At 39.8% G+C, this 13,431-nt stretch overlaps 1 protein-coding gene across 1 annotated transcript in view; it reads right to left on the reverse strand.

Annotated features, from left to right (window-relative positions):
* Nucleotides 1-13,431, reverse strand: part of PPP2R2B (protein phosphatase 2 regulatory subunit Bbeta) — a 437,756-nt gene that overhangs the window by 112,848 nt on the left and 311,477 nt on the right. The window contains exon 5 of the mRNA XM_007949128.2: nucleotides 913-1,090. Coding sequence (XP_007947319.1) covers nucleotides 913-1,090 — 178 coding nt within the window. The remainder of the gene's footprint in view (nucleotides 1-912; nucleotides 1,091-13,431) is intronic.

Here is a 13,431-nt window from a genome sequence, read left to right on the forward strand (position 1 = left end):
CTTCCTTCTGAGGAGTGGCTGGTGGGTTTGAACCATCAGCCTTCTGGTTAGCAGTCAAGTGCCTTAGGCACTACACTACCAGAGCTCCTAGAGTCTCAGTATAGTGTAGTATAATATTGGCTTAGATACTCACTCAGCAATTTTCTTAACTTTAAATTTTAGTTAAAGAGGAGATAATACACCTATGCTACGCTATATCAAATATATGAGTAGAGACTGGAATGAGGTGTGATAGGGGCTTGAGGATTGAAAATGAAGTTCTAGTTCTTAATCTGGATGAGTTCTACTTCTTGATGTGGATGCTGGTTACTCAGGTTTTGTCTGTGAAAATGTATCAAGCTGTACCATGATTATATGTATACTTTTCTGTATATATATATTACACTTCCATAAAGAGGCAAAAATGAGATATTGTATGTGAAGTCCCTAGTGCAGGGCTTGGAACTCAGCAAATCACTGCCATTGTTATTTTAACTATTATGATAAATGGAAACAATCTTATATACCTGTAGTCCATGCTGTCCATACAAATCATTTGTGAATCCTTTAATAAGACGAAGAAACCCTAACTGAACTCTAGGGTCTTATCTTATAGTTGACAAAGTCACATCTAATTTTAATTTATGACACACAAATGAATCCCCATGAAGGAATTAATTCAGAGTTCCAATCTAGAGCTAGTCCTGGACCACCCCTTATGAGTATCTCTTTATTTTTCTTATTTTACTGTTAGGATGAAAGAGTACCATAGAAAGAGTATAGATGTAATTTAAAAGGGAAAAGTTTTCCACAAATGCTAAGTGTTATACTTGTGATTGTTTCTTTTTATCCCATTTTCCCAAAGCTGGCTCATACCTCAGTATTCTCAGGATTGAATGTCCTATTTGATTATTGGTCCCAAGTAAAGGATACTAAAACTTTGATTCGTTATTTCAAAGTTCCATAGGTTTATCCTCAGGTCATCAGCTGACATGTAGGTTTCATAGTCGCTGTTGACGGATATGGAATTGATGTGATATGTGTGCGCATTGGCAAATACTCTTCGTGGGGTGGCCTCCACCATCAGGTCCATGGGTCTCAGTACAGGCACCTGGGATAGAAGAGAAACAAATCATTTCAGAACCAAAGCACTTCTCTAGGAAAATCAATCCCATTGACTGTACATTTTTATATACTTTATTATCACAAATAAAGTCATAAATACATTAAAGCAGCTGTTAAGTTCTTTAGGAGACTGACAACAAATCACATTATTCCTGTTCCTTTCTGTTCCTTTCAGTTTTACTCCTTTTTCAATAGATGCTACCATCACTTAGCATGGGAAATTTCATTCTTTATCAATTCTTAGCTTTTTTTTTTTTTTCTTTCAGGCCTCTTCAGTGGCCTCATCTCAGGGGAATTTGGAGTCCACTTGGAGTCACTGGCTTCTAGGTTCATTGTTCCAGTTTCTTTTCTTTCTCTCTCTCTCTCTCTTTTTCTTCCACATCAAATGTACTTCAAAAAGAACATTGCAGGATAAGGAAAACAGTAAAGTTAATGGGATTGTGGAATTCCACCAAGGAAACCCAACATGAGGGAAGAGAAAGGGACAGAAATAGCAGAAAATAAGCTGAATGAACTCCAAGTAGGATAAACCCAGAGAGATCCACAGACACATTTTAATCAACCTCTTGAACACCAAAGACAATGGGAGAATCCCCAAAACAGCAAGAAAGAAGCAAATTGTCACATACATAGGATTCTCAATAAGATTAAGTGTCAGTTTCTCCTCAGAAGCCCTGGAGGCCAGGAGGCAGTGGAATGACATATTTAAAGCACTGAAAAAAAATGACTGTCAACCATGAGTTCTATATCTAGTAAAACCATCCTTCAAAAGTGAGGCCAAAATTAAGACATGTCCAAATAAACAAAAGCTGAGGGAGTTTGCTATGACCAGATTTACCCTACAAGAAATGCTAAAAGAAGTATTTTAGATGGAAAGCAAAGGACACTAGGCAGTAAACTTGAGCCTGTAAGTACAAGAAAAGGGCTTCAGTAAAGGTACTTTCAAATATAATGACCAGTTTTTAAGGTATTTTTGGTAATTCTAGTTGTCATGGCCTGCATGCTTTATAATGAGAAATGCACAAACAATTGATAAAAAACAAGTACCTTTATGATTTATAAAGATGCAATTGTTTTCTCCCCTGCAAGTCAGAGAATAAACGAAAACCAGAACCAAACTCACTGCCATTGAGTCGATTTTGACTCATAGCGACCCCTCCTTGGGTTTTCTGAGGTGGTATCACTATGGAAGTAGATTGCCCAACCTTCCTTCTGAGGAGTGGCTGGTGGGTTTGCACCGCCAGCCTTCTGGTTAGCAGTCAAATGCCTTAGGCACTATACCATCAGAGAATGAAGCACATTAAATAGTTCCCTACATAAATGTATTTATTTAACAATTTTTGAATGTCCAATATTTCATAAAATAAAAGTTTATATCATCCAATTTATAAATAAATAAATCGTTCCCTACACAAGAAGCTCCATCTGGCAAATATGAGCACAGACCCATTACTCTTTTGACTCTTTTTGAACTCTAAGGTACTTCTGATTACACCTGTGTGAACTGGCTCTCGAAAAAGTGAATGAGAACACAAAAGCCTGAGAGGGGGCAGACTTTAAAAGAGAATTACAGGTGTGTTCTTTGATAGAAACAGGAAGAGAAAAGGACCTAAAGCTACTTTCTTTTCAAGGAAATCACCTCTTGCAACTGAACCTTGACTGATTTGATACCAGGTACTAGATTAAGACTTCAACCTCAAGATTGGTTTCATCCCAGGGGGTAAAGAAAAGAAAGTGAAAACAAAGGTTAAATTTGGTGAAGTAGAGCCACCTTAACAATATAACCTTTCACAAGACAGAATTCTCCCACTCAGTCTCAAGGGAGTTCTGCTTGCCTTTAAGGAGGTCTTCAAATTAAATGAATGTTTCATAAGAATTACAGACCTCTATACTGATGTAGTGCTAGATATCCTGAACATCAGAGGTGTCTTGAGATCAGGGCTTTGAACTAGTTCATTCTGGTTTGATCCCCTGCTGAGAATTTTCATTTCCACCACAGATATATGGAATTAGAATCTGTGTTTTGTTACCTTTATAAAGAACGAAATCATAATCTACAGTTTAACAAGAAAACTTAAATTCGGTGTTCTAGGTGCTCCTGTTATTTGAATAAAGCATCAATGCATCCACGCTCTGTGGTTTCAGAGACATTTCTCATGCTTTTGTAGTTAGTGTAGAAGAAATCCACACCTAGAGCTTTTGAGTGTTGTTTCCTCTCCCCTCAGAGATATCAGAGCTCAAAGCATCCCCCTCCACCACCACCCCATAGAAGAAATGGAATCTGCAAGGACTTCCTGTGGCTCCTCCTAAACTCTTCCCCAGGCCTCCTTCATTACTGTGCATTGTCTGCGGTGGTTTCCTGTGGCTGTGGCAACAGGGAAGGGAGCATGACAGCTAGGATCAAGTGGCATTATTAAGTAGGAACTGCCATCCCAGAGCTTCAGCTTAATGTGAAGGGCCTGCCTGCTAATTCAGGCTGACATATGCCATGATGTACCACTTAATGGGGAAGAGTTCTGCATAGGTATCTGGGGATGGGGCCTCTAATGCTTTGCCCAGATAAGGCAGGGGGCTGAATGCTGTTCATGGTTATTCCAACACCATTCCTGTGCTCAGGTAAAGGTCTGTCTGTGACCCAGTTACTTCCTTCACAAGAAGAAAGAGGGAGGCTTGGCAGATCAAGCAGGAATGGATAGACCTATTAGAAAGGCACTGAGGACCATGTTTCCCATATGCTCTGGCCAAGTACTTCTTTCAGGGTCAGGCAGGGAGAGAAGTCAGATACCATTCCCCTAGTTTAGACCCATAGGCACGTTAAGGCTTTCTCAGTAAGATTTTATATGCACTGGCTGACATTCATGGAAGGTCTCTTATACTGGGTGCCCATCACTGTGTTAAAAGCACATCACCCCATCTCCCTTTAGCTCTCTCAGAAGCCAACCTGTGGGTGGATTTTTCTGTTTACCCCATTTTACAAGGAAGTGCAGGGAGATGAAATGTCTTGTCCATTGTCACTTGGTGAGTAAATTGAGGAGCTGGAATCTGAACCAGGGCAGTTTGGTTCCAGAATGATCACTCTTAACCTCTATTGCAAACTAAACCATTAGGTTGAAATAGGAAACTGCCATTTAAAAAAAAAATTAAGGTGAAATTTACATAACATAAAATTAACCAAAAGTGAATTCAGTGACATTTAATACATTCAGAATGTTGTGCAATCACCATCTCTATCTAGTTTCAAAACATTTTTATCACCCCAAAATTAAATTCCACACCCATTAAGAAGTTACTATTAGTTTCCTCTCCTTCCCCTAATTTCTAGCAACCACCAATGAAATAGCCATTTCTGGGAGTCATAAAATTATGAAATATCAATCATTTTATGTGGTTCAACATAAAATATTGGGAAGACCCTATGTTGTACAGATGTGACATTGAATCATGGTGCATTAGGCTTTGAAGGGCATTTAGAGCCTTCACCAGGGCAGTCATATATGTGTATTGGGGGTAGGAGGCCTTAGTTTCTGGGCTTCACCCCATTCATTATTGTCTGTTATATATATTTAGATTTTCAATAATACTCAGTTTAAAAATGATTTCTGTGGATAAACAAGTTTGTAAACAACTGGCCCAGTGAAGTTCCTGAAATTTACAGATGAGCAAACCAACAACCTGAGAAGTGAAGTGCTTTGTCCATGTTTCCCAGCTAGAGATTGGCAGCACAGCCAAGGCTTCTGCCATCCACTTCTGCTGCTGTACACACCATATGTCAGCCATTCATGTAGTACCAGAGCCTCCTTCTTGCCAAATGACAGAATCAGAACCTGATAAAATTCAGGATCAGGCCAGGACATTTAACTTGTGGTTCTAACTTTCCTTCTGAGCCATCATGGCAGTCATTAATGAGGTCAAAACCAACTATGAGACAAAGGCAGTGCTGTGTCATGCTTGAGAACAGCAGTCAGTCTTTGGCACTATGAAGCGTAGGCAGTTCTGGACTGAGCTACTGAACTCAATCATATCCTCCCTCAGATCCTCTCAGAACAATGTATTCCTCTTGGAGTTTGATTCAATTTTAACTCATCCTTCTGAGGTTGGTTCCAAAGCCTGAGCACCCTAGCTCAGCTACCTTGCCTGTATCCAGTAGTATTGCATTAGGATATCAACTGAATATACCTACTCCTCACATGTTATGTAATTAACTTCCAAAGACCAAGCCATTATGTGAAAAAAGGCATTATGTGAAAATGGAGGATGACCACATCAGATCACAAAATGGAGTATGATTACTTCATTACGTAACTGCCAAATTTCATCAAACCATACCTGTCAAATCACATCACTGCATAACTGCTAAACCATTGAAAATCATGGCTTAGCCAAGTGGACACATAACCTTAACCATCACAACAAGCATTCCTCTTGTCTTGCACCTTGGAGTTTATATCATTACTGCACAAATAGTTGGATAGTAGATTTTTCACTATTATCATAAATGTGAAATGTTGGATAATGAGATAGTTAAGTGAGGAGTAGGTGTAATATTCCATGGCCCAAGAAAATACCCTGAGGATCTGACCTGCAATAAAACTGAAGCCTATAGAGAAATATTTCAGTTATAATATCCTGACTGCTTAGGATGCTTAAACACTTAAATCAATTCATCAGCAATTGTCACAGAAATTCTATGAGGTAGCTTGGTATGTCTTATGATCCCAATTGCACAGATGGGGATAGAGAGGTACAGAGAGGTAAAGTAATTTGTTTAAAGTCACAAAACACTCATGCCTAGCAACCTTGACTCAGGAGCTCAAGCTTTTAGTCACAGGCACTGGAAAAGCACACCTGGAAGCTTTAGAGAGGCATAAGTAAATAGACTTTCCAATGTAGGTTATCCCTGCTGTAATGGATGTTGGTATGCACTGCCTGTCTTTGGCTGGTGCAACAGGTTAACATTCTCAGTGCTAAATTCAAAAGTTCAAGTGTACCTAGAGGTACCTTGGAAGAAAGGCCTGGTGATCTACTTCCAAAAAATCAGCCATTGAAAACATGATGGAACACAATACCACTCTGACACACATGGGTCACCATGAGTATGAGTCCACTTGATGGCAACTACCAGTACTGATATGCACTGCCCAAGCAGTACTAACCAAAGGAGACATGTGGCTACCTGGGGAGGTAAAGGGAGACCTCAGAAGGGAGAGGAAGATTGAGCTACAACTCAAAGGGTGAGTGGGAGTCCCAGGGATAGGGACTGGCATGTGCAAAAGTTCTGAGGGGAAAGAGCAAAGTATATGTATGCACGTGTGTGAGCATGGTTTAATTATTCACTCAAAAATATTTATGTAATTCTCTGTGTCTGACATGTTCTAGGGGCTGGGGATACAACAGTGAACAAAGCAAAGCCCTTGCTCTTGTGGCTGTATGCTCTAGTGTGTTTATGTTTATGAAGACAACTTGAGTTGGGAGAGGGGATAGAGAATTAAAAACAAAACAAAACAAAACAAAAACAAACTCACTGCTGTTAAGTCAATTCTAACTCATAGCAACCCTATAGGACAGAGTAGAACTGCCCCGTAGGGTTTCCTAGACTATAAATCTTTATGGAAGCAGATTGCTTCATCTTTCTCCTGTAGAGTGGCTGGAGTGTTTGAACCACTGACCTTCTGGTTAGCAGGAGATTGCCTTAACAATTTCGTCACCAGAGCTTCTGAGATAGAGAATAAAGGGTACTATTATAGTTGGGAGGAACCTTGGTGGCACAGAGGCTAAAGCAGTTAAAGCGTTTGGCTGCTAACTGAAAGGTCAGTGGTTTGAACCCACTAGCCACTCCATGGCAGAAAGATGTGGAAGTCTGCTTCCATAAAGATTTATAGCTTTGGGAACTCTATGGGGCAGTTCTACTCTGTCCTACAGGATTGCTATGAGTTGGAATTGACTTGATGGCAATGGATTTTTTTGTGTGTGTATGTGTTCTAGTTGTGGTAGGGGTCGTAGAAGACCTTGGTGAAGGGATGATATCTGATCAAAGAGTTAAATAAAGTGAGAGAAGGGGAAAGAACATTTCAGGCAGAAGAAATAGCATGTGCAAAGGTCCTGTGGTAGGAGTGGGCTCAGGTTGTTGGAGGAACACCAAGGTGCCTTTGTGGCTGGAATGGAGCTGCACAATACTGTCTTTCCCCATCCCTCTTCCCATCTTGCTCTCTACCTTCTTTCTCATTATCTTTGCTACCTCTCCTCTTGGGAAATACCAGATCATCTTTCATTTCCAGAGTTCATTTACTAATACAATGAATGTTGCTGTCACTTGAATTATTTGGTAACTACTTTCGCCATTCTTCACAATCTTCTGCAGCAATCAAATGGGTGTTGAAGAGCAACAATGACCCACTTCAGAAACATAAAATGAAAGCTGATCAGAATCCTGGAAAACAGGAAGCTGCCAAAGCCCCCCCCCCATTTTAATGGACATCTGTGAAAATGCACAATGAAAACGCACAACAGGGAAAGGTTAGAGGTGAGGACTAACTGTGCCTTCATACATGGATTTTTCAGTGAAAAAAAGACAAAAAAAACACAGCTGTATTTACAATGGAAACCTCCTGCACCCCAGCAAGTTGACAGATTTGAGGCAAGACCCCAAAAGAGAAGGGATAGCCAACTAGGAGACAAAGAACAGAATGAATATGGGGTCATGGAGAAGGAATATAGAGAGATGCCCATTTGTAGAAGGATGTTAAAGGTTTTTAGTTATTTGATAGTCCTGGGTCAAATTTGAGTTGAGCAAACATTTGAGCACCCTTGCTAAAGAATAATTAACATACTCCATGTTGTTGTTAGCCAAAGAGTTGGTTGTGACACATAGTGACACCATGTAGAACAGAATGAAACCCTGCCTGGTCCTGTGCCATCCTCATAATCATTGCTATGCTTGAGCCCATTGTTGCAGCCATTGCATCCACTCATCTCCTTGAGGGTCTTCCTCTTCTTCACTGACCCTCTACTTTTCCAAGCATGATGTCCTTCTCCAGGGATTGGTCCTTCCTGATAACTTGTCCAAAGTATGTGAGAAGTCTCACCATCCTCACTTCTGAGGAGCATCCTGGCTGTACTTCCAAGATGGATTTGTTCATTCTTCTGGCAGACCATGGTATATTCAATTTTCTTTGCCAACACCATAATTAACTCTTCTTTGGTCTTCCTTATTCATTGTCAAGCTTTCGTATGTATATGAGGTTACTTCAGTAACCATGGCTTGGGTCAGGCATATCTTATTGCTCAAAGTGTCATCTTTGCTTTTTAACACATTGAAGAGGTCTTTTGCAGATATACCCAGTGTAATATGTTGTTTGATTTCTTGACTGCTGCTTCCATAAGCATTGATTATGGATCCAAGTGAAATGAAATCCTTGACTGCTTCAATATTTTCTCCATTTACATAATGTTGCATATTGGTCCAGTTGTGAGGATTTTTATTTTCTTTATGTGGTGGTGTAATCCATATTGAAGGCTGTAGTCTTTGATTTTCATCAGTAAATGCTTTAAATCCTCTTTGCTTTCAGCAAGCAAGGTTGTGTCACCTGCATATTGTAGGTTGTTAATGAGTTTTCCTCCAATCCTAATGCTGTGTTTGTCTTCATAAAGTTCTGCTTCTCAGATTATTTTCTCAGCATACACATTGAATAAATATGGTGGAATAATACAAGCCTAACACACATCTTCCCTGATTTTAACCATGCAGTATCCTTCTGTTCAAACAACTGCCTATGTATGGGTTCCTCATGAGCACAATTGAGTATTCTGGAATTCCCATTCTTTAAAATCTTATCTCTAATTTGTTATGATCGATGCAGTCAAATGCCTTTGTATAGTCAATTAAACCCAGGTAAGCATCTTTCTGGCATCTGCTTTCAGTTATGATCCATATGACATCAGCAATGCTATCCCTCATTCCATGTCCTCTTCTGAATCCAGCTTGAATTACTGGCAACTTCCTATTAATGTACTACTGCAACTGTTTTTCAATTATCTTCAGTAAAATTTTACTTGCATGTCATATACTTGACATTGTTCAATAATTTCTATATTCTGTTGGATCACCTTTCTTTGGAATGAGAACAAATATCTCTTCCAGTTGGTTGGCCAGGTATCTGTCTTCCAATTTTTTTGACATAGATGAGTGAGCATTTCTGGTGCTGCATCCATTTGTTGAAATATCTCAATTGGTAGTCCATCAATTCCTGGAGATTTGTGTTTTTGCCAGTTCATTCAATGCAGCTTGGACTTCTTTCTTCAGTAGCATTGGTTCTTGATTATATGCTACCTCCTGAAACCGCTGAAGGTTGACTAATTTTTTTTTTTTTTTGATACAGTGACTTTGTGTATTCCTTCTATCTTTTTTTGATACTTCCTGTTTCATTCAATATTTTCCCATAGACTCCTTCAGTTTTGCAAATCAAAGCTGGAATTTTTTCTTCAGCTCTTTCACCTCGAGAAATGCCAAATGTGTTCCTCCCTTGTTTTCCCAACTCCAGGTTTTTGCACATTTCATTGTAATACGTTACTTTGCCTTCTTGATCTGCCTTTTGAAATCTTTTGTTCAGCTCTTTTACTTCATCATTTCTTCTATTCACCTTAGCCATTCTATATATAAAAGCAAGTTTCAGAGTTTCTTCTGACATCCATTTTTGTCTTTTCTTTCTTTCCAATGATCTTTTGCTTTCTTCATGTAAGATGTCCTTGATGTCATCCCACAACTCATCTTGTCTTTAGTCATTGGTGTTCAATGTGTTAAATCTAGAGATGGTCTCTCTCTCTCTTTATTGCACTTTGGGTGCCAATTTACAAAGCAAATTTGTTTTACATTCAAGAGTTCATGCACATCTGATTTCACTAATTTCTATCCCAAATCATAAGAAACTCTCCTTCATTTTTCTCCCTGTGATTACCTCTCTCTTCTCTGTGCCCTTCTTATCTAAGAATTCCTGTCTGTCCACATTTCCCTCTATGGGAATGCTACTCTTCTGGTGTCTTATGGCTGATTGATCCAAGGGGTGCATTTCCCTAGAGTAGCTGGGTGCATCATCCTGGGGCAGGTATGCTGCATGTAGAACTTCCTGCTGTTGGGCTAAGAGCCAATCCATGTAAGTGAGTTCATTTCCAGGCCTGAATAATAACCCTGGGCCATAGACTCAGGGGTTTCACCAGTCTTTTTCTGACCAATAATTCTGATCATTTTTGTGTTTTTGAATTTTGTTCTACATTTTTCCTCCCACTCTATCCAGGCTCTCCAGTTTTGATTCCTTTCTGGGTGGTTGACATTGGTAGCCAGGCACCATCTACTTTTCCTGGTCTTGGGGTTGTAGAAGCTGATATCCTTGTGGTCTACCTTATCTTTGGAGTAATTATTTCCAGAGTGCTTTGATTTTTTTCACTCTTCTTTGCTCCAGACTAGAGGAGGCCAACAGTTGCTCTTAGATGGCCACTCTAAAGCTTTTAGGACCCCAGTCAGTACTCATCAAAGTAGGTTGTAGAACAAGATTTTTATGTACTGTGTTGTGTCAAATGAGCATGATGTCCCCTGAGACCATGGTCCTATGTCCGCAGGCCTGGTGATTCTTGATATGGTCTCTTAATTCAGGTGGGATATAATCAAGGTCATACTTTGGCTCTCATGGACTTTTAAATTTTCTTCTGCTTCAACCTGAACTTGCGTATGAGCAATTGATGTTCTGTTCCACCTAGTCTTGTTCTGACTGATGGCATTGGGCTTTTCCATTGTCTCTTTCCACAGATGTAGTCTACTCGAGTCCTGCATATTCCATCCAGCAAGGTCCATGTGTACAGTCTTTGCTTATGGTGTTGAAAAAAAAAGTATTTGCAATGAATAAGTCATTGGTCTTCCAAAATTTCTATCATGCAATCTCTTGCATTGTTTCTATCACTAAAGCCACATTTTTCAACTACTGATGCTTCTTGTTTCTAATTTTTGCATTCTAGTCAACAGTAATTATCAATGCATCTTGATTATATGTTTGATCAATTTCAGACTGCATAAATTAGTAAAAATATGCAATATTTTCATCTTTGGCATTAGTGGCTGGTGTGTAAATTTGAATAATAGCTATATTAATTGGTCTTCCTTGTAGGTAAATGGATATTATCCTATCATTGACAGCACTGTACTTTAGGATTGATCTTGAAATGTTCTTTTTGACAATGAATGCAAAGCCATCCCTCTTCAATTTGTCATTCCTGGCATTGTGAACTATGGTGGTTAAGTCTGTGCATCAACTTGGCTGGGCCTGGTTGAGTTGTGCAGCTGGATGTAGTTATTCCCCATGGTGAGACTGGTAATTAACTCCATGGTGGAATCTATTGGAGCAGCTGAGTAGCTGCTTTGGGTATGTGGTCTGCTTCTAGTATATAAGCAGCTTTGGGAATGGTCTCCAACTTATGGCATACTTGAACCCTGCATGTAGCCATGCCATTGTTCAGTAGCCTGCCATGCTCTGCTGACCTTGGGACTTACAATGGACTTGAATTAATGGCCTGCCATGTGGTTTGGTAACATCAGGACTATGCCATTTTATTTGTTGACCTTGGGCTTATTAGTCTCAGCAGCCAGTAGCTGCCTCAGTGAAGAGATGCCTCTAGCTTCAGTGTATGCATGGGTGGGGGAGCAAGAGGCAGAGCTGAAGCCCAAGGTTGAGGGGCTTTCACACAGCCCCTAGAGCCTGGCACTTGGAACTCGGACTTGTAGCCTCCCGAACTGTAAGAGAATAAACTCCTGTTTGTTAAGGCCATCTCATTTGTAGTATAGGAACTCTGGTAGCCTAGTGCCTAAGGCATTTGACTGCTAACCAGAAGGCTGGCGGTTCAAACCCACCAGCCATTCCTCGGAAGGAAAGTTGGGCAATCTACTTCCATAGTGATACCGCCTTGGAAACTCAAAGAGGGGTCGCTATAAGTCGGATCTGACTTGATGGCACATAACAACATTTGTGGTATATTCTTGTCAGAGAGGCACTAGGTAACCAGAACATAGACCATATGATTATCCAATTCAAAATGGCCAATAGCAGTCTATTTCAGCTCGCTAATGCCTGTGTTATCAATCTTTATGCATTCATTTCATTTTTGATGACTTCTAATTTTCCTAGATTCATACTTTGTACATCGCATGTTCTGATTATGAATGGCTATTTGCAGCTGTTTCTTGTCATTTTGAATCATACCACATAAGGAAGTGAAGGTCCTGAAAGCTTTACTTCATCCATGCCATTAAGGCTGATCATTAAGTTTGACTCTACTTTGAGGAGAAAGATCTTCTCCAGTCATATTTTGAGTGTCTTCCAATCTGAGGGGCTCATCTTCTGTACTATATGAGACAATGTTCCACTGCTATTTATAAGGTTTTCACTAGCAATTTTTTTGGAAATAGATCACCAGGTCCTCCTACCTAGTCTTTCTTAGTCTGGAAGCTCTGTTGAAACCTTTCCACCATGGGTGTCCCCTCTGGTATTTGAAATACCAGTGGCATAGCATCCAGCATCACAGTAACATGCAAGCCACCACCATATGCGAACTGACAGATGAATGGTGGATCCTTCCTGTTAGTAGGCTTTTAACAAAATGTTATGCAATTAAATAAAATTGAATCCATGCTTCATATCTCCTTGTTAATGTTCAATGGATGTTCAACAGCACCTTCCCTAAATAATTTAAATTATGTTATATTTAGACTGCCAGAACATGTTAAGGTCATGGGATTAGGCAGGTTCTAGTTCATCAATTAGGAAATGCATATAGGAATGTTCTGAGCAAATACTGGCCCCAGAAAAAGCCTGCAATGAACAGTTATTGAGCATCTATTGTGTGCTAGTCAGTTACTACACAGCCCTTTGCTGTTTCTTTTTCTTAGCCAGCCCATTTTGGGGAAAGCTGAAACCAAGCCTATTTGATCTGGAAAAGAAACAGATGAGATATGAAGTCCTGGGAATGCCCCTCATCTTTGGGCAAGGGAACCCTGACCTTGTTGTTCTGTGACCAAAGGTTGAAGGCCTTTGGTTTGAGGTGAACATCTAAATCTGTCTACAGACACTAGATTGTAAAGAAAACAAGTAGACTCTGAAATTTTAGCTTCATTTCAAGTTTACAGCTCTTCCTTTCCACTGGGCTTCCTTCAAAAAACAGCCTTATGCAAGAAAGGGAAATCAAAGGCACCCAAATTGGTAAGGAAGAAGTCAAACTATCCCTATTTGCTGATGATATGATCCTATACCTAGAAAACCCAAGAGACTCAGTCACAAACCTACTGGAACT

The sequence above is a fragment of the Orycteropus afer genome, unplaced genomic scaffold (genome assembly GCF_000298275.1).
Source record: "Orycteropus afer afer isolate SDZICR_OR568_19922 unplaced genomic scaffold, OryAfe1.0 scaffold00238, whole genome shotgun sequence".
NCBI classification, from domain to species: domain Eukaryota; kingdom Metazoa; phylum Chordata; class Mammalia; order Tubulidentata; family Orycteropodidae; genus Orycteropus; species Orycteropus afer.